This window comes from Phascolarctos cinereus, unplaced genomic scaffold (assembly GCF_003287225.1).
Source record: "Phascolarctos cinereus isolate Bilbo 61053 unplaced genomic scaffold, phaCin_HiC Scaffold_2;HRSCAF=192, whole genome shotgun sequence".
Classification (NCBI taxonomy): domain Eukaryota; kingdom Metazoa; phylum Chordata; class Mammalia; order Diprotodontia; family Phascolarctidae; genus Phascolarctos; species Phascolarctos cinereus.
The window spans coordinates 145,665,504-145,687,478 of NW_027555625.1; the positions used below are offsets into that span (position 1 = coordinate 145,665,504).

Below are 21,975 nucleotides of genomic sequence, written 5' to 3' on the forward strand. Positions count from 1 at the left end.
AAACCTCAATATGGCCAAAGTTTACTCCATCCCAGAAGAAGCTGGATGGTGAATGAGCACTAAAATGATCACAAGATGAATGCTACGGACCACTCAGAGTGTACCAAGTGTACATGTCATTCAATTCTTTATTCACCGTGACAGATTTGGGGTCAAAGGGTCCTAGAAGAGGGTGCCCCATGCCATTCCTCTCATTTTAATTAAATCCTGTTGCTAAAGCATGCACTAGGGAATATAAGCATTGAGTATAGGAAAAGACCCTCCTTTTCTCTTCAATTATACACATAATGGACACTTCTACAAAGGTAGGATAAAGAAAAAACAAAACAACCCATAGATCAAATAAGCTCAGGAACCACACCACACAGAATGAGTAGCTTGTTAATGAGCACTTTGTAAATTCCAAATGTAAACTGGCTGGAGCTGGATGTCAGCATTCCAATCAACAAACTTCAGTCTCTCCCCTGCAAGAAGGCCTGTTTTGAATGTTACATTAGGGATACAAAAATGAAACAGTTCCTCTTTGAGAGTTTACAATTAAAATAAAAGAAAACACCCTCACAAACACGTGTGATACAAAGTAAAAGGTGATGGGGCAAAAGAGAGATTCACTTAAAGTGCCCCAAGAGAATTTGATGATCTTGAAGACAGTTTAATTTTTAAAAAATTGTTCCTTTAAATATTAAATATCTCTCTTGTTATAATTTCTTATGGAATTATATTCAATTGCTAACTACACACTGTCATATTTCTAGACTCATAAGGTCCTGGAAAATGTTTTAACTCTGGAAAGCTATATAATATTAAAGACCCTAGGGCTTGGGAGTCAGAAGACCTAGGCTTTAGACCCAACCCTTCCCACCTGTAGATAAAAGATGGTAATAACTCACATCTATATGGTGCTTTGCAGCTTACAAAGCAATGTTAAAAATTAGCATGTTAGGTAGGCAAGGCAAACTTGACTGTTACCATTTTATAGATGCGAAAACTGGCCCTGGGAAACTAATTGACTTCTAAGGTAAAACAGTTATTAAGTGGCCAAGCCAAAATGCAAATCCAGATCTCCACAGTCCCATCTGTCTTTCCATCAGAACCCACTGCTTTTCTGGTGCTTAAGAAAATTAATGGTGTTATCTAAGCGAATGTCTTATGACTATGTATATGTAGCTATTACCCGTAAGTGTAATAAGATTTTATAAGCACACACCCCTTGCATAAAATGGAATCTACTTGGAAAAGCACAAAAATCTCTTAAAAGCACACCCTTGAATTACACGCTTTCACAAATCTAGTGAGTGCTGAGCACAAAGTACTGTGGGTCCATCATAGGTACAATTCACTGCTGCCTTTTCTTCTGAGTAAACATGTGGCTAGTTCCTTCTATAGCTGGCTCATGAGACTATATGCTGTCCAATCCATAGGTAATTTCTGCTACCACACAGCCCTTCCACATTGTCCCTAGAGGAAGGGGGAAGGCTAGTTAGCAATTTGGTTATATGTTGCCCCCTGCTGGTAAATGTAACTCAAGCTCTTGAGTTTTCAACTTCATCTGAATCCAGGACTATCTTTGCTATGGACGGATCTTTCTCTATACTGGGCATAGAGGAGGAAGATGGAATAACAGATAGATAGGAAAATTTGGCCCACAAATTGCAATATAAGGGTGGCCATGCTTCCAAGGAGGAATTAGGCCGTAATTTCCAACTGTTGGGTTTTAGTCATTTTTCACTTGTACTTGTTTCTTTATGACTCCATATGGGGTTTTCTTGGCAGAAATATTGGAATGGTTTGCCATTTCCTTCTCCAGCTCATTTACAGATGAGGAACCTGAGGCACATAGGGTTAAATGACTTGCCCAGGGTCACACAGCTAGTACATATCTGAGGCCAGATTTGAATTCAGGAAGATGAGTTTTCCTGACTCCAGGTCCAATGCTCTATCCACTGCATCAAAAAAAGGGTTTATTTCTGGTGTACAATGCAATCAGTCAATAAACATTAAGCACCTAGCCTATGTCAGGCATTGTACTAAGTGCTGGAGATACAAAGAAAGGTAAGACAGTCCCTACCCCCAAGAAGCTCACAATCTAATGGGGGAGACAGCATACAACTGTATACAAACAAGCTATGTACATATAAAATCAGAGATAAACAACAGAGGGATGGCACTAGAATTAAGAGGGATCAGGAAAGGCCTCCTGTGGAAGAGAGGATTTTAGCTGGAACTTGAGGGAAGCCAGGAAAGTCAGGAAGCAGAGATGAGAAGGGAAAGCACTCTGTGCACAGGGAACAGCCAGTGAAAATGGCCAGAGGAGGGTGATGGAATGCTTTGTGTGTTGAGTACCAGCAATGCACGTAGTAGACATCAACAAATGTGCAGCTGAATGAAGGAAGGAATGAATGCATTTTGTCAGCTACATAAAAGAGCCTCCCTTCTCACCCTATGAAGTATCTGCCTATATCATCTCCACTGAAGTTCACAGTCAGAGGAAAAGGGTCCCTGCTGAAAGTATAAGCAATTTAACAAAATATGACTACAGAGAGAAAGTGCATGCGCTAACAATCAGTCATCCCTTTGCCCCTAGCTATGTTAAAAACAAAACCAAAAAGTATTCTCCACAATTGACCCATGATACATGTTCCTGGCTCTGGGGGAACAAGGACAAATAGCCTTAATGTGAGATTGAGACAGAACGTTTTTTGCTTAATTTTTAATTGGTGTTTTGAGAAACAAACTAAGACAAAACTCCCAGAAGATTTTCTTTAAAAACAACAAACATGTAACATAATTATTTTGGCACAAGGTAATAAAACCCTAAATCCGGAATAGTACAAATGCTAAAATGAAATTGAAAAAATTTAAAAGCATTTAATGTGGCCTGCACTTAAAGTTTACTTAAGTGGTAATGATCTCCTTGAGTGGCTGGTCCACATATGCTGGTCCAACTTAAAGGTTTACAAACCGGAGAAATTGGCATAATGGAAAGAGTAACAGACTGGAGTATGGAATGGATTCTCACCGTAACTCTGTTGATAACCAACTCTTTGGCCTATGTCACACACATATCTTAATTTCCACAAAGGTAACAAGAAAGGTATTGAAATAAATGATCTCTTGGGTCCCTCCCAACTCTAAAATTCTGTGATATTCTCAGGCTGACAGGTTATTAAGATATAGTTTCAGGGTCCTGGAGGTTACTCTGGTTTCTTCCCAGCTTCTACCTCTTAGATCAGATGATGAAATCACCAAAGTATATGTTTAATTCCCAAAATTTGCCATGAATCACTGTTTTTTCTTTTTATCCCCACAAATTGTATTTCAATGAATCCATGACTTTATCAGTGTAGGTAAATTTACTAATTCAGATCACAATCCTGTCACACTTTCTCATACTGGATGATTCTTATCCATATTTCCCCATAAATGTTTCATAAGGAATTTATCCCGTGTACTAGAAAGTTATCCTTCTGTTCTCTGATTACATTTTTTGGGTCGGCACCAGTACCCAGTTCAGGTTGTCCATTCATTATCTTTTCTTCTTCCTACATGACTGGCTTATCGAGGCACTCTTGCACAAGGGCAATGAATCTGGTGTCAGAAGATTTAGATTCTGATCCAGTCAGATGCATTATCCATTGTGCCACTGGCCCTTTGCAAAGTGGAGCTTTAAAGTTTGCACAGTGTTGTACAGACCTAAGATCATCTGTTCCTTACAACAACCTATAAGTATTATTACTCTCCCCATTTTATAGATAAGAAAAATGAGGCAGAGGAAGGCTAAGTGACACCCACCAGGTCAAATAGCTATTAAGTATCAGAAAAAGGATTTAGACCCAAGGCCTGACTGTCTACAAGTCCAGCACTATAAACTTAGAGCCAGATTATGGAGGAAGTTTGTTGAGAACACAATTCCTTGCAGTGATGCATTAATCTGTTTCTTAACATTTGAAGCACTTGGCTAAAATGCTAAAAGATATAAAGATCCTTTATCCCAGCCACAGCCTCCCCTGCCTGAAGCCTTGCCTCACTCCTCACACCATACTTTCATGCCCAGAATTTCTGTTCCCCTGATTGATGAGTGCCTTACATGGCCTACGATATCCAAGATGTCTCCAGTCATGAACCTTCTCATCTGCGGTCTTGCTGTATAACAAGCACCCTTCAAGCCCCACACCCATTTTCAGTTCTGAAAGAAAAATCAAATCAACATGGCTACTCAAGAGGGTGTGACAATCAACTCTCTGCCTAGGGCTCCATTCACCATCCGAACTCTCAAAACCACAATACCTGGTCCTGGACACCACGCCTCTATTTGTGTTGTCTTTCGGCAATTAGAATGTAAGCTTCTCCAGGGCAGGGGCTATCTTCACATCTGTTTTGGTGTTTTCAGGAGTTAGCACAGTGCCTGGCACATGACAGGCATTTAATAAATGCTTCCCCCCCCCCCCCGCCCCCTCTTTGTTAAGTTGATGGCACTCTCCTTGACTACCCCTGGGGTTCTGGACCTATAAGTAGAGCAGGGTGGCCAGATAAAGTTTAAGGAAGCTTAAGGAAGTGAGTTTACTGGTAAACCACAGGACCACACAAACTTAGGGAGAGAGGCAGCTAACCACTGTTTCCTCATCATGTAGACCAGAGGTTCTTAACTTTGGGTCTACAGTGTCCAAGGGCAGATTTCAGGGGATCTGTGAACTTGGTTGGGAAAAAAATTACATTTTTATTCTTATTAACCTCTAACTGAAATTTAGCACTTCCTTCAATTATGAATATAAACAACAAACATTCTGAGAAATGATTCATTAGTTTCATTGGAGAGGACACAAAAAATTAAAACAACTCTGAGATACTACTTCACATCTATGAGATTGGCTAACAGAACAGGAAAATGACAACTGTTGGAAGGGTTGTGGGAAAATTGGGACACTAATGCACTACTGGTGGAGTTGTGAATTGATCCAACCATTCTGGAGAACAATTTGGAACTACATCCAAAGGGCTATAAAACTGTGCATACCTTAGATCCAGCAATACCTCTACTGGGTCTGTATCCCAAAGAAATTTTTTTAAAAAGGGAAAAGGATCTATAAAAATATTTATAGCAGTTGTTTGTTTTTTTTTTTGTGGTGGCAAAGAATTGGAAATTGAGGGGATGCCCATTGTAGGGTCCATATTGGGGAAAAGCCATAATATACAGTAAGAAATGAAAGCCATTAACTTAAACTCTGCGAAAGGTGGAAGCCTGGACATGGTGACTTATTAAAAAAAATCACAACTCAGATACCGTGACTAGTACATGACCAGTACCCAATCTTGAGTGTCTGGGCATTTACCCAACAGTGCTGAGTTAACACCTGGATGTCTGGGAATGGGGTTTAATACTAAGTATGAACTAAAATATTAGCCAAGACATTAACTAAGCAGAAAAACCCAAAATATTCACTAATCTGCACTGAAGTACCTTATGGCTCCTCCTTTTGTCTGATTTCTGTAATTATCTCAGGGATTTTTTTGGGGGTCTTTGCAGGGATCCACTGAATCGCCTGGCAGCTGCCCCAGATTGCCTCTGTTTGTACGTATTCATAATGATTGATTAAACTCCTATAAATCAATCTGGAATCTCTTGACCTCTTCCTTTGGTAACAAACTCATTCCATGGTTATGGGGGAGGTACAGGGTTTCCCAGCCAAGGGAATTCCGGACCTTATACCCATCAACTGGGGAATGGCTGAACAATTTGTGGTATATGGTTGTAATGGAATACTATTGTGCTATAAGAAATGATAAACAGGGTGACTTCAGAAAGACCTGGAAAGACTTCTATGAATTGATGCAGAATGAAGTGAGCAGAACTAGAACACTGTACATGCTAATAGCAACACTGTACGATGAACAACTATTCTCAGCAATACGATCCAAGACAATCCCAAATGACTCATGATGAAAAATGCTATCCACCTCCAGAGAAAGAACTGATGGCATCTGAATGCAGACTGTTTTTCATTTCTTTCTTTTTTTTTTCTTCCACAAAGATGACTAATATGGAAATATGTTTTATGTTATTGCACATGGATAACCTATATCAGATTGCTTACTGTCTCAAGGAGGACAGGGAGTGAGGGAAAGACTCTGGAACTCCAAATTTTAAAAAAATTGTTGAAAATTGTTTTTACTTGTAATTGGGGAAAAATAAAATGTTATTTTATATATTAAAAAAAGGCCACAAAAAAAGTTCTATATCCCTGATTCATAGGAAGAAGACTTGAAGGCAATGTTGGTGTGTGTCTCCAAGTGTTCTATTCAAAAGGTAAGCCCTACTTTTTTTTTTTGGGTGAGGCAATCGGGCTTAAGTGACTTGCCCAGGGTCACACAGCTAGTGAGTATCATGTGTCTTCCTGACTCCAGGGCTGGTACTCTATCCATTGCGCCATCTAGCTGCTGCTGGTAAGCCCTGTTTTTGAAGATGGTAAAATAAAGTACCTAACAAGAATGATCAACTCAACACCAGTAGAGAAACAACAATGTACTCAGCAGCTTTAGGATGTTGTTGTTGTTAAATGAGGCCATGTGATTTAAATTCATCAAACACTTAAAATGTGTTTGACACATTGTAAGATAGGCAAGGAGACTCCACCCCATCCCTCTGCTAAAGGAGTTTAAAGTCTACTGGGGATAAGACTCAGGGACAAAGATCAATAAAAGTTCAGAAAAATGTGAGGAGAGAGGTAACACTTTCATCTGCTGGTTTGGGGAGCCTGGGAAAGAGGGGAAATTACAGAAGGTTTTAGAGAGAAAGAAAAAAAGAATGTTGACAGGCAGGAACAAGAAGAAAGTACATTACAGGCATATGGGGGACAACCTGTGCAAATGCAGAGGCAAGAGATTCTGGAGTGAGAATGGGAGATGGCTAGTGGTCAGATTTAGCTGAACTGAGAACATGGACTGTGACAAATATGAAATAAGGCTGGCAAAAGCAGGTTGACACCATATTGTGGAAGGCTTTAATTACCTGAACAAGGAGTTTGTAGTTTTATCCTATAGGCAACAGGGAGCCTGTAAAAGGTTTTGGGATAGCTAGGTGGCACAGTGGATAGAGCACCAGGCTTGGAGTCAGGAGGACCTGAGTTCAAATCCAGCCTCAGATACTTCCTAGCTATGTGACCTGGGGCAAGTCCCTTAACCCTGTTTGCCTCAGTTTCCTCATCTGTAAAATAAGGTGGAGAAGGAAATGGCAAACCATTCCAGTATCTTCGCCAAGAAAACTTCAAATGGGGTCACAAAGAGTTGGACACAACTAAAGAATAACAAAAATTTGTACATTAGGAAGATTATTTTGGTAGCTGTGTAAAGTGTAGATTGTATAGAAGGAGTGATTAGAAGCATGGAGATCAGTTTAGGAGTTCAGGAATGGGTAGCAACAGGAGGGAAGAAAAGGGGGATGGGAGTGGCTTAGCCTGCAGAAAAGGAGACTGGGGTATGAGTGGAAAGCAGGATAGTTACACAGCCAACATTTGGAAGACATCTATCATCTGGCCCTAGAGGATGAGACTGGGAAGAATGGGCAGAAACTGCAAACAAATAAATTTAGGCTTAATGTGAGGATGAATGAGACACTGAAGAGAGGTGGCAACTAACTGAATGTGGGAAAGAAGAAGGAAGGAAGAATAAAAAACAATTCTGAGGTTTCAAGCCTGTAAAAACAATATTGATGGCAAAATAAGTAGGGACGTTAAGAGGAAGGGTAGGGAGGGAAAAAAGTGATGAGCTCAGTTTTGGACATACGCATTTGAATAGTGGCAGGTAGCAATGTCTCTGCAGGCAGTTAATGAAGTGGTACTGGAGTTCAGAGAAGAGATACGGACCAGATTTGGATTTGGAAGTCATTTTGTGTAGAGGTGACAACTAAAACTATGGAAGCAGACTGACCTCCAATGCTCACTCACCCTTAGGGACCAGGAGATAATCTACCAGTAAAGGAGACAGAGACACAGTGGTAGTTCAGTATCACTTAAGCCAACTGGGGAGAGAGTAGCCAGGAAGCAGGACAGGCAACGGTATTAAACGCTACACAAAAGTCAAGAAGGACAGTGGAGACTAAGGTAATGGAAGTGCAGCACAGTCAAACAGAAGCCTAGCAACACAAATTAGCAAATACATTTCAGGTTATAATAGTGCAATCTATCTTGGGCTCAATGCTAAAGGCTAGAATTTTCTAAAAGCACTAAAAATTAACTACTGCTAAAATGTTTCTAAGGGAGGTCCTACAAATGAACTGTTTCACTCAAAAGTAAAGAAAGGCACTTTCTTTGCTCCCAGAGGACTTCTGTCAAACTACGAGTAGGCCGAGGTGGAGGATAAATTCTGAGGAATTATATCTATTACCATCCATCAACCAGCTCAAAGCAGCAAACACCTCAGTGACGCTTCGAGAAGGCAGTGCTTTATTGCTTGTTGCTGTTGGGTGTCAGAGCTACTGACTGGCAATCAAACTGTCGACTCCTTTTCCTTCTTGGACCCAGCTGCTTCTCAACAGACAAAACAGGGAGATCCACAGCTTGCTAAATATGAATATTTACTGGGGAGAAGATGATGAACTGACGCAAACCTCAAAACAAATTTCCTCTCAACTCCTCCCCACCCTGCCCCACTCCCGGGTGAACTTCTTGCTAGTCAAAGATAAAGAGTAAGTAGAAAGAAATCCTACAGAATGGGGTACAGTAGCAGCACCAGACTGACATGCTATTCTTTTGTATACCAGATAATGGAGAAACCACATTCTGGTTCCAGAAAACAGTACCTTTGGTGGCCTGTCTGGTTACTTGGCTGCTGTTAAGTTTCTTCTCTGGCTATTCCATATAGACACGCCTTGGTAAAAGGCATAATTATCTTCCACAAACTCTGCTTTGCACTGAAATTAGGATTCGAAAGCAGGTGAGCCTAAGGTTAGAGGTGTGAAATAAAGGAATTACAGATAAACAAATATGGGGAAAAGAGCTGGGTGAGTGACTTAAATCTTAAAGCTTTGAACTCTCCTAAGCTTTCTAAAGCTTTCTTTGTGCAAAGGTAACTTCACATTTATGCTACTATCTCTACCTCTTTCAGGTATCTGACTAGTTTTCAGAATCACCTCTAGAATATTTGATTTCTAATAACAGCCAGCATTCATATAGGGCTAACTACGTGCCAGGCACTTTGCTGAGTGCTTTAGAATTATTATCTCATTAGATCCTCACAGTAACCTAGAAGGTAGGTACCTATTATTTCCTCCATTTTGCAGATGGGGAAACTGAACACAGAGGTTAAGTGACTTGCCCTGGGTCCCACAGCTAAGGCTGGATTTTAACATAGGTCTTCCCAACTCTAGGCCTGGGGCTTCACAAAATTACCTAGAACAAATCATTTAGCTTTCTTCCCCCCCCAATCTTTTTTTTCCTTTCCTACTCCTTCCATTTCCTGGTTCTCATGGAGACCTGGCTCCTTCCTGATTCTATAGCCTTTTCTGACACTGCTTCTAGTGCTGGTTTCTATCTTACTCACCACATTACTTTTCCAAACTTTTTCATCTCTCCTCAAAACCTAACATGGTGCCCCCTTCTTCCAACTTCTCAGTTGAGAACTTTGCCTCATTTCACTAAAAAGAAAATTGAGGTTGATTGGCTGAGAATTCTCTCTTCTGCCCTTCTTATGTCATATCCCTCAGGTGCCTTCTGTTTCCTTATCATCCCTATTTCATGTGAAGAAGTGACCCTTCTCCAGGCCAAAGCAAATCCATCTACATTCACAAATGATCCAATTCCATCCTGTCTTCTTCAGCAGATCACCTCCCCTTATCATCCCTACTCTGTCACTCATTTTCAATCTCCATCTACTGGCTGTTTCTTTTCTGCCTACAAACATGCCCATGTCTCCCTCATTCTCAAAAAATGCTCACTTGATCTGTCTATTGTCTCATATCTCTCCTCCCTTTCGTGGCTAAACTCCTTGAGAAGGTTGTTGACAACTGATGCCTCCACCTCTTTTCCTCTCACTTCTTAACTCTGCAGTCTGGCTTTCAACTTCATCATTCACCCACAGCTCTTCAAAGTTACTGATGATTTCTTAATTGCCAAATCTAATGGTCTTTTGTCAATCTTCAACCTTCTTGACCTCTCTGCTGCCTTTGACACTGTCAATCACTCTCTTCTCCTTGACATTCTCTTCTCTCTGGGTTTCTGTGACACTATTCTAACCTGTTTCTCCTCCTGTTTAATCTCTCTTCAGTCTCCTTTACTGAATCTTTGTCCAGATCATTTGCTAATGGGGTGTATAGGGTATTCAGAGAAGACTAGCACCTCTGATATGAGGGCCTGCTAAGTCCTTTTCAGAGTTGCTTATCTACTTTTGCTGTCCACCTTAACCCAACTCTCACCTGTAGTTCCAAGAAGCTGTAGTACGCACACCCTGGTAAATAAACTGTCTTGGTAAATGGGCCAAACCGGGTTGAGGGTAATTGACAGGCCTCAAACTTGTCAGTGAGTTAGGGTGATTTTTATTCCAGGCATGTGAAGACTTTCCCTGGCAGAATGGGCAGATGAGAACAGTGAAGGTGGCTGAAGCAGATGCCATGGAGCACATAGGAGTTTGGTCAGTCATCAAAGATACCAAGGTCATCCACTGCATCCCAAGCCATTGCCAGTTGTCTTGACTTCTGTCCTGCCACTGGACTTCAATGGCTCAGGATGAAAACATGAGGCTGATGACACTGCACAACTCTGCCTCATTTAATCCAATTCATGTACAAGTCAAAACACCACCCATGATCTCCTCAGTCTTCTCTGAAAATGAAGGATGATTCCTCTTTCTGGTGGTTCCTCCTACTGGTTCTAATTCTTACTTACAACATCACTAATGTGATAGGAATGTACACCCTATAGTCAGATTGTGCGCCATCTTGGGGAGGAAGGGGGAGAAAAATTTAAAACTCAAAAGCTTATGGAAGTGATTGTTGATAATTCAAAACAAATTAAAAAAAAAATGAAGGACGAACAACAGCTTGCTAATGGCAGATGTCTTCCAACACTGTACTGGACCCTTTTCTCTATTCTCTCTATCACTTGATCTCATTAGCTCCAATGAACTCTCTATGCTGTTGATTCTCAGATCTATTTATAAAGCCCTAACTTCTTTCCTGATCCCAACATCTCATCTCCAACATCTTGGACATCTTGAATGGAATGTCCCAACTTATACTCAACCTGTGCAAAACTGAATTTGTTATCTGCCACCCTTCCCTAACTCTCTCCTCTTCCTAATTTTCCTACTGCTCTTGAGGGTACCACCATCCTCCCAGTTATCCAGGATCACAACCTACGTGTCATCTTTTAATTCCTCAGTCTCTCTCACCCCCATATGCAATCAGTTGCCAAGTCCAGTTGATTCTACCTTCCCCAAATCTAGGTTAAGTGATTTGCCCAGGACTGGACATGAAGTTGATTTAATTCAGGTTCCCTGAGTACAAATCTAGTGTTCTTTCCATTGTACCATACCACCTAGTTACTGTTTGGTAAGGTTTTGGATTCTACCTTCCCCAATTCTTTCCTTTTCTCCATTGACACTACTGCCACGCTCCTGTAGGTCCTTAAGTCTGGACCAGTCTGCTTATTGGTCTTTCTGTCTAAAGGAACTCCCTACTCCAGTCCATTCTCCACTCAGCTGTCAAACTGATCTTCACAAAATAAAGGTCTGATGATAGCCCCTTCCTATTCAGTCAACTCCAGTGGCTCCCTATTGCTTCCAGGATCAAATAAAATATCTTCCATTTGGCTTTAAAGCCCTTAATAATCTGGTCTTTTCCTGCCTTTCTACTATTCTTAGATCTTACTGCTCACCATGTTTTATTCTGAGATGGTGACATTAGCTTCCTTGCTGTTCCTCACAGAAGACACTCCACAGGTCTTGACTTGGAGCACTTTCACTGTGAGTCCCCTTCCTTAAAATTCTCTCTATCATCTGTCTCCTGGCTTCTCTGAAGTCTCAACTAAAATCCTACCTTCTATAAGAAGGTTTTCCTGATCCTCTTTAAGGCTAATGACTTTCTTCTATCATTATCTCCAATTTATTCTATAGCTTATCTGTACATAGTTGTTTGCATGTTATTTCCCCCATTAAACTGTGAACTTCTTCTCAAGTCCCTGAAAACAGGGACTGTATTTTGCCTTTCTTTTTATCTTCAGCATTCAGGCACTAAGCCTAACATATAGTATGTGCTTTAATAAATGTTAATTGACTGCTGGCTGGTTTATTTTGGGAAAAAAAGTGTAATCAAATAAGTTTTTGTTTGTTTGTTTGTTTTGGTTTTTGCTAGGCAATGGGGTTACGTGATTTGCCCAGGGTCACACAGCTAGTAAATGTTATATGTCTGAGGCCGGATTTGAACTCAGGTCCTCCTGAATCCAGGGCCGGTGCTCTATCCACTACACCACCTAGCTGCCCCCGAATAATTTTTAAACAGATGACATTTCACTTAATCCTTCTCAGCAATACAAGGATCTAAGATATCTCTAAAGGCCCCATGTTGGAAAATGCTATCCACATCCAAAAAAAGAACTATGGAGTTTGAATGCAGGTCGAAGCATACTATTTGCTATTTTTTTCTTCTGTTGTGTTTTGTTTCCTCTTTCTGGTGGTTCCTCCTATTGGTTCTAATTCTTACTTACAATAATCACTAATGTGAAAATATGTTTAATAGGAATATATACGTATAGCCTATCATACTGCGTGCTATCTTGGGGAGGAAGGTGGGAAGGGAGAGGGAGAAAAATTTAAAACTCAAAAGCTTATGGAAGTGATTGCTGATAAATCAAAATAAATTAATTAAAAATTTAAAAAAAGATGACATTTCTCACAGACTTCTAGAATTTTTTGTGTTCTACCTATGAAAAGTTTTGGGAAAAGATAATCTTTTCCTTCCAGGTTTTTTCTGCTTAGCTAAAATAATCAGAGACAATTTCAAATGTATTTCTATGGCTGCTCTCTGTTTTGGCACTGTAGATCTCTAAATGACTGGAATGGAAATCTCTAGGTGGTCAATGATTTTTTTTTCTAGAAATATGTAAATGAGAAATCAACAGAGACAACGGAAAGAGTTTCAGAGTTAAAGGGGTGGTTCTCTGAGGCCCAATATCCAACATAAGACTAACAATCTAGAAAGTTTCACTGGAAAAAGATTGCCTTTCGGTTAACCAGAGGTACCCCATTATTTATTTAATCATGCCAGTTAACTGACAAGGTATTTTCTTTAGACAGTATGTAAACTCTGCATTTTAACATAATAAATGCTTTTTGGATTTGGTAATAATTATAACCTAATCTAGTGATTTCAACCTTGAGTTTTGACTTCTAGGTCTGAGGGGACTGTAGTGATCCATTCTGTGACTTCTACCCAAGGCTTTATACAGGGAATTAGACTAACAAGTATATACCCCTCTCCCCCATTCTCATCCTGTCACCTATTATTAACCTACTGAGAAACAGAATCTGGTATTATTACAGGATCTAGATTTATTTAAATGTTATCTAGGCCAACCTCTTCATTTTAAAGATGAGGAAAATGAGGAACAGAAAAGTTAATTGATTTGCCCAGGACCATACATGAGGTAAAGTTATAGAGCCACGATTTAAACCCTGGCTCTGAATACAAATCTAGTGTTTTTTTCCACTGTACCACACTGTTACTATTCAGTAAGATTTTGGAGGAAGGACAGATTATTTTGAGTTTCTCTCTTTACTATGACTAACAAACCACATTGATATTCAAGGCCAAGAGCTAGGTCTTTTTGGGAGGATTTAAGAAATTCACAGAAGAAAGTTTAACCTTCATCTCCTCTCGGTTGCATCCCTATTTTTTTTTTAGTTATCTTTTTTTACTTATTTCCTTTTCCCTCCTGCTCTTGGAAAAAAAGGAAGCAAATTCTCTGTTGCTGCAGCATTGCAGATTGGGTTAGTCTTAGCACTGTCTCTATTTTGCCTGTCTGAAAGATAACCACATGCTACCTGGGCTGGGTAAATGTTCTACTCCAGCTTTCATCTGTCCTCCCAGCTTGGTAGGGTTCCAAGAAACTCCATTTACCAGTAACTTTCCTTTCGTTAGCAAGCCAAAGAAAAGCAATTACCCTTCAGAGCTGACGTAAGCCAGGCTCCAGGACTGACGTCCACAGGGTGTCTCACGGCTCTTGACGTGACTGCTGAATCCTCCCCTTAAGGAGAAGCACAGCTCTATTCCCCCTTCTGTTACTTGTCACTGTGATGCCTCCAAATCAGTGAGCAAGTGAATGATGCAGTAATTAAATTACTATATATTCCAGTGCTCAAGATGCCTAATTAGCATATCTAATCTTTATTGCAAGAACCATATTAGGGGGATGGGGTGGGGAGAGGTGCTTTTCTAACAGTGTTCCCTCAGCTATCTTATAACTGAGAGCTAAAGTTTGCCTGGATCAGGAGGTAGCATGTTAAAATGCAGAGCCCTGGAAAACTTCTGTTCTGATCCTACTCCCAATCGTTAGCTGTGTGACCTTGGACAAACATTTAACCTTTCTCACCTTGGTTTCCTCTCTGAACAATGGAGACTAATAATGCCTGTGCTGTCTACTTTATAAGGCTGTCCTAGAGATCACATCAGATTATTGATTTGAAAGTATTTTTCAAACTAAAGAGTATCATGAAAATTATTATTGTGGCATTATTATTACCATCACTAAGTGTACACATCTAGCTATGGAGAACAAGGACTGGTATACTTCGATTTGGCTTTGGGGACCTCTTAGAATAGCACATTTTACTTAAACGACTTTTTGAGAATTCATGGAAGGCCATAAATAATTTCAGGTGCCATGTTTTACCTGTATATTTCTTTATGTGTACACATTATAAAAAATGAAGTAAAGGAAAATATTTTGCCTGGATCAAGAGGCAGGGTGTGTTTGATTTGGAATCAGAAGATGTATGTTTGGTTTCTGTTTCTAGCATTTACTACTTGTGTGACCTTGGGCACATCACTTGGTCTCTCAACTATTTCTTCACCTGCAAAATGGGGGCAATGATATTGAGGGTCATAAGATCAGAGATTCAGAGCTAGAAGGGCCCTTGGAGGTCAGTTAGTCTAACCTCTTCATTTTGCAGACAAAGAAAATGAAGCTGTGACAGAGGAAATGATTTGCCCAAGGTTATGTAGGTACTAAATAGGCAGAGCTAAGACTTGAAACTAGGCCTTGTAACTCTGAGTCCAGAATTCTTTAGTGGAAAGAGATGCTCAGGAGACATAAATTTAAATCCCAGCCTCCATGCTTAGGCAAGTCACTAGGAAGCCACAAAGATGACAAATATGGAAAATTAAAAGAAATATGGGAAAACTTCTACAGAGTGAAGCAGGTGAACAAAACAGAACCTAAAGAATACAATGACTATAACTATGTCTCTGAAGACAAGTCTGAATGGAAACAAGGTTCAGATTATAAAACTGGACAACACTGATATTAACATAAAGCACCCAGCAGCAATTTCTTTTAACGAATGCAAAACTACTGAAGTATAAGGTTGCATATGTTATCGGTCAAAAAGATATTTGTTTTACTTAGCTGTTTTGGGGACTGCACATTGTAGGAGGTTCAATAGGGAATATGGAAGGAATCTGTATGAGGCCATATAAGAATGAAGTTATTGTTACCTAACCTTACAGGACTATTGTGAAGCTCAAACAAGATAATGTAAAGATCCATATAATAAATCAGACTTGTTATTATTAAAGCATCCTACTTTTTAAAAAATTGCTTTGAAACAGGAGGTAGGAACAATTGCTAACAGAAGCTTCTCTAAGAATGCTTGTCAGGGCAGGCAAAATGCTACATTAAAGACACAGCTGGCTGTTTGCCATTCCATAGGATGACGGGAGGCAACAACTTGTCAGCAGTCACCACCCATCCATTCTTCATTTCCATAATCTCCCATGAAGGGTTTCTGGCCTCCCAAATGCACCTCAAATCTAATGAGGAACTGGGAGCTAAAGTGTCTCTTTAGTTTCTCTTCCTCTTAGACCAAAGATGCTTAACCCCTAGCCCTGAAATTTAAAAGGACACTATCATTTTTCAACCATTTGTAGATTAACTTACTTACTCTGTCTTTCATAAACATTTTCAGCCTTGCTTAATGTAGTTTCTTCCTTTAAGTGTTGAGGTTGCTGCAAGACAGGGAAACTTGGTTCTATATTCCAAGTATTTTCCCCAGTTGGTTACAGTATAATTATCGGTGAGTCACTAGGTCTTTAATAATGAGGGAGTAAGAACTATAAAGATGAATGAAAGTTGGCAGGAGAGCAGGAACTAGATGGCTTTGTTATTTCCCCCGCCTGCCACCAGTCTTGTGTGAATCTAGTGGGGAGAGAGGAAAGTGGGTGAATAAATAGAGAGGCTGAATAATTTCAAAAACAAGAAAGCCTCACGTTGTTTCTGTTCAAGTCAAGATGGGAATGGACTCCGGAGCTATGGATAAATATGCCACTTAGAAGCATGTTCTTGCCTCCACGTATTTCCACAAATGGTACTAGAGGTCCAGAATGCCCTGCCTCATCGTCCGTATCTCTTAGGATCCTTTGCTTCCTTTGAGATTCAGTTCTGATACCGCCTTTTAGAGGAGGCTCTTCTTGGTCCCCTTGTTTGCTAATGTTTTCTCCCTCAAATTGTACTCTGTTCACATGTTCTATTTACCAGAAGAATGTAAGCTCCCTAAGAGCAAGGCAGGTTTTTTGTTGTCTTTCTGTCCCAAGTATATAGCACACAGTAAGTGTTTAATAAAAGTTTGTTGAATTTAATAGCAAGTTTTAGCTGAAAGACTCTTTTTCTTCCCTTCCCTGAATGGGGTAGCCAGAAGAGATTCAAAGTCATAGTAAAGCCTTGGAGTGTAAATAAATGTAACTATTCCCTGAAGGGAGACTTATCCAAAGCCAAGGAATGGACTCTTCTTTTGTTTGGCTATGTGATTCAGACTGAGTCCATTCCCCTTACTGCTGAGGGAGGAAAATAAAATCCAAGCCCCTCAATACCTATGAAACAAAAGTTATTACATGTGATAAGACAGACAAAATGAGTTTTTAATGTGGATTTTGTTTTTGAAATCAATTTACATGCTTTCATAAAGTGCAGAACAAAAATGTTTTTGACTTAAATCCTCATTTCTACAGCCCAGCTTCCCTGCCTCCCCTATAAAAAGAGCTCTGTTTGCTAACTACAAGATGTATCTGGATTTTGGTGCCTCTAGATTTCTGAGGAAGGGCATGAATAGCACTGATATTTAGCAAAACCATCTTGCTTCCTTCAGTAAAGACTAGGAGAATGAGTCATTGAAAAGGGAGAATATGTGCCTGTGTGTATTTGTATGTGGGGAGGTAGGGATGGATTTCTTTCTCCACAGGGGAAGGGGAAAACAGGATATACAGACAACAGACCCGGTGGTATGCATTTTCATGAAGGAGCATGTGTTACATCCCCTCTAGCTTAGCGTGTCAGCATACTGAATGGGAGACTCCTGTGGGCATGCTGGGGAAAAGGGGGGGTTATACTTTGGGGCCCAATAGAGGGGGAGACAGAAGAAACTAATAGGATAAAATTTATCAGACCTGGGATCTCACAGTCTGACAAGAAGAAAAGAATTCTGGGGGGGGGGGGCTTAGGACAGAAAAGCTACATTCTGAAAAACAGGAGTTGTGCAAGCCTGGATTTCCAGTGACCTGGGGTGCTATAAACAGTAAGAAGGTATAGTAGAATGGCTTTTTTGCTTCTCCAGAGAATATTTTGAATTGTTCCCTCAAGGAAAGGAAGGAAAAGGATTACTTAGCCACCAAAAGATGAGCTAGATCAGAATCCAAGATGGGCAAAGAAAAAGAAAGTTTAGATCTATAATATCAGCAATCTTTTATATAGCATTTGATAATTTACAAAATGCAATGCACATGTTAACTCATTTTATCCTCACAAGCACCTGATGAGGCAGGCAATACAGGTATTATTATTATCTCTGTTTTTTAGATATGACAAACTTAGGCTTAGGATGAAAAAGTAATTATCCAGGCTCACAGAAATTATGATTCAAACCCAAGTCAACTGACTGTTAACCCTGTGATCCTTTCTCTTCGCCACAGCTGCCTCCCTTCCCTGGGTCACAGGAAGCACCCAACATCCTTTGCTCAGAGGCTTGTTTAGAGCTAAAAGGAAGGTATGTATTCATTCAAATTAATATTAAATGTGGTTCAGGAAAAGAAGAGACATCTAAAAAGGTAAGGCAGACGTCTGTCTTCCTCCCTAATGTAATTACCTCAGTTCAAGACAAGCAGCAGGGAAGAAGTTCTGTGTATATCAGGGGCCATTCAGAAGATACTTCGCCCCTGTCACACTGTGGAGGGGCTAACCTTAAGAGAACTGCTCCTGCTCAAGTGAACAAATATTTGTTAAACCTCTGCTATGTGCAAGACACTATGGCCAAATCTATGGATACAAAGGTGAAATAAGACTGTCCCTCAAAGAGTTTATAATCGAAAGAGAACTAAGAGTAACCTCAGTTTTCCCAAAAGTAACGGGAAGGGGGTCAAATTAATTCATCCACACCTGCCACTTCCCAGCTCAGATGAATGGAAATGACTTCTATTTCCTGCTATAAATCAATGACAGTCTGGAGCCATTCGAGGGTCTTTCACATACAGCCTTCTGCTCTTAAAGACTGCTAATTTCTGTATTTGAATATTTAGAGCACGCAGTAGTCCAACAGCTCTTTGGGTAACAGTGACTGGAAACCATGGGCACATAGCTGTAGCAATGCTATAAGTTCCTTTGTCCCCACAGCCATCCCATGGCCTACCCCAAATTCAAGGATTAATTATTCATTCTCATTTCTTTTTTGACTTTTGAAATAGTTCTGAAGGATGCAGTCATCTTTTATCTTAATTTCTCTAAACCATATTGGTTTCTGTCATCTCTCATCCAGGCATCTGTCTCATTCCCAACCATCCTCCTGTGGTCTATTAGCCTTGTGAAATTCTTGGACAATGTCCATATTAATTTTCTACTCGAAAGAACACAAACAGAATACCGATTAGGACCAGCATGATGGTGGTTGAGGTTGGGAGACTGTTCATCTCACTGAATAGCAATTAGCTCAAGGAATAGAACAGTGACATGTCTGGCTCTTACATCCAGCCAGGCTGCTGAGACTAAGATAGGAAACATCATTCCTTGGGTTGCCATTAAACATTTCTTGAAAAGAAGCTGTCAATACTTGTTCTTTTGAGAAATGGCACAGACACAGTTGTTTCTGCCAAAGATCTTCCACTTTTAGACTGATTATTAGGGATGGCATTTAATATGTTGCTGGAGAGAGATTCTGAAAAATTATCTATATGATGCTCTCTATATGCTTGTAAAGGGAAAAGATGAATTGGTTAAGTATTAAAGAGGGAGTATAGCATACTAGAAATGAGTAGAAAAAAGGAAAATTTCTAAATAAATAAGATTAATTTGCTAAGGTACTTTGTTGAATATATTCAAGAAATACATGTTTATGGATAGTCGAAGGGATATAAGAAAGCTGATCTCTTAAGCACCTGGTTTCATTAGAGGTTACTGACTTGATAATAATCCAACTCTTAATAGCAGAATCTGCTGCTTGCAGGTGTAGCAAATTCTCCTAAATTGAGAAATAATTTGGGAACTGAAAAAAAGGAGGAAAATTTTTCTTTTTCAATCTAGGGAGAAATTTGAGAAGGTAAACACTAGGTGGTCTGCTTGAAGGCAGGGACAATCCTTTATGTTTATTTCTATTCCTATACAGCCTATTATGATGCTTTGAGCTAATGTTACCTACTGATAGTAGGAAGCAGTTGACCAAGAATACAACCAGTGCAAATAATCCAAAAACTTGAGAATTCTAAGGTCTTAATCGTTGGGATAAGAAAAATTACAGAATTTGAGAGCTAGAACCTTAGAAGTCTAATTCAACCTTCCTCATTTTATAGACAAAGAACCCAGGGTCCAAAGTAGTTAGGTGACTTGACTAAGGTTCCATCTTTGGACAAAGGCATGCCACTTATGGACAAGTCTCTTGCTTGTGACATTAAAACGTAACCATGTAAGCAGATGCTATGAAATTGGGCCATTAAATTAGAAAAGCCAAAAGAGAGACAGTTTCCAGGTATTCCTCCAGTGAGTTCATCAGATCAGAAACTAAAGTTACTACAAGTAACTGAGTATGACTTCAGGCAAGTCAATTCCTCCCCATTTTGTGTTTCAATCTTTGCAAATAGACCCTCTAGTCTATCTCAAATGGTTACTATGAAAAGAACTGTATTAATAACTGTAAAGCAGACTGGTGTCCAATATAATTTTAATGCTACCAGTGATCAAGTTACCAAATTCACCAGATCTGGTTGAATGACAGGCACAGATGCCAAGGATAGCAGCAGAGTCAAAGTTCTCACATTTATGTTGATAGTACAGAACCAGGAATATTAAGTTTATCAATTGCATGCTTGGCAGAGTATAGGAAGAAGAATTAATACAGTATGGGCAGTAAGCAGCAAGTGTATCAGACAATCCCGATAAGTGCTCTGCTAGAAAGGGCTACCAAAATTCTACATGTGTTATGTCCCAGACTGATTTCCAGAGTCAATTTTGTTCCATTGTTATGCTTTCACATATCCAGAGCATATCCAAATACAAGAAGACAATATCTAAGGAACAATTTTACTCATTTTAATGTACTAAGCAAGCAGCCTCAATTAGCTACCCCTCTCTTACTGGAATCAAATAAAGTTGCCTTTATACATTTGTGGGGAATATTATGTCCTGAAATGCCTTATATGTCTGTCCTATTAATAGAGAAAATCCTGCCTGAAGAAGACTGGCTCATTAAGCAAGCCCTGGATATTACATTTTCATAATTAAAACTAGCGAAAACATCAGCACAGCTACTGATCTTTAGGAACTTGTAGACTTTATTTTTTACAAGCTCATTACAAGTTCTTCTTTTCCAGAAGTTCACTTTCTTGATCTTCTGGAAGATGTAGTCTGGCACTTAGGAAGACAGTGTAATCTTAGGCAAAGATCACTGGAGGAATTGAAAAGGAGACCTGGGTTTTAATCCTGCTTCTATCTCTATGTTAGTTTTCTGTTAGTGATGACAATTATCCCAGGGATAAAAGAATGGGAAGTATTCCAGGAGGTTGTACATTTTTGCTATGAATTTTATTTCATGTTCTACTTGGCACATTTCCTTTTTTTCTCATTCATTTCTCTAAATATCTGTAGATAAGGGATAGGGGACTGACACAGTGTAGTACTGGCCCATAGCAGGCTCTGCTATGAAGCTACAAAACCAGGTAGGGTCTCTGACATTAAATGTCGGCTCACAGCATTTACTTTTCTCTTACAACTAACTAGGAGTGTTTCTTGAACACTAGCTGTGATAGATGTCTATAAAAAGCATACATTTTCCTTATATGCCTAGTATCAAATGACTTTTTCCTAGGTGGCACACCTAGGGCACAAAAGAAACCTCTCCAGATGAGGATGACTTGTGTGGTAGTGGTGAAAGCAGAAACAGAACCCATCTGTCTCAGCATGAGCTTTATGCCCACTTTCTCCCAACAACAGAGGGGCTGTTAAAGCTCTCTCTACTTACCTCTTCTTAGGACTTCTTCCTTTGGCTTCAGTCATGTGTTCTTCACCTATTCAGCTTTCCCCAATTTCATATACAAATAACAAAGTGAGGCTAAGGTAGATGAGAGATTTTTTTTTCCATTATGGCACTAACCTATAATGCTTGGCATTTGCCAGTCATGTTTTTGCAGAAATGTTACCTGAAATGACAGCAATTTTCTGAGCACCATGCTCTTGTTTAGCTATCCTTTCTGCCTCTTCCATGAGTAGCATGCCAAATCCCTATGGGAGGGACAAAAAA

At 39.8% G+C, this 21,975-nt stretch overlaps 1 protein-coding gene across 2 annotated transcripts in view; it reads right to left on the reverse strand.

Moving 5' to 3' along the window:
- Window positions 1-21,975, reverse strand: part of ELP3 (elongator acetyltransferase complex subunit 3) — a 97,854-nt gene that overhangs the window by 9,945 nt on the left and 65,934 nt on the right. Inside the window, exons 14-15 of one of the 2 annotated variants that reach the window (XM_078149659.1) lie at window positions 21,875-21,956; window positions 18,340-18,449 (exon numbers count right to left, since the gene is read on the reverse strand). In XM_078149659.1, the coding sequence (XP_078005785.1) occupies window positions 18,346-18,449; window positions 21,875-21,956 (186 nt within the window). In that variant the 3' untranslated portion in view covers window positions 18,340-18,345. The remainder of the gene's footprint in view (window positions 1-18,339; window positions 18,450-21,874; window positions 21,957-21,975) is intronic. The other variant, XM_020988613.2, reaches the window with a different exon arrangement.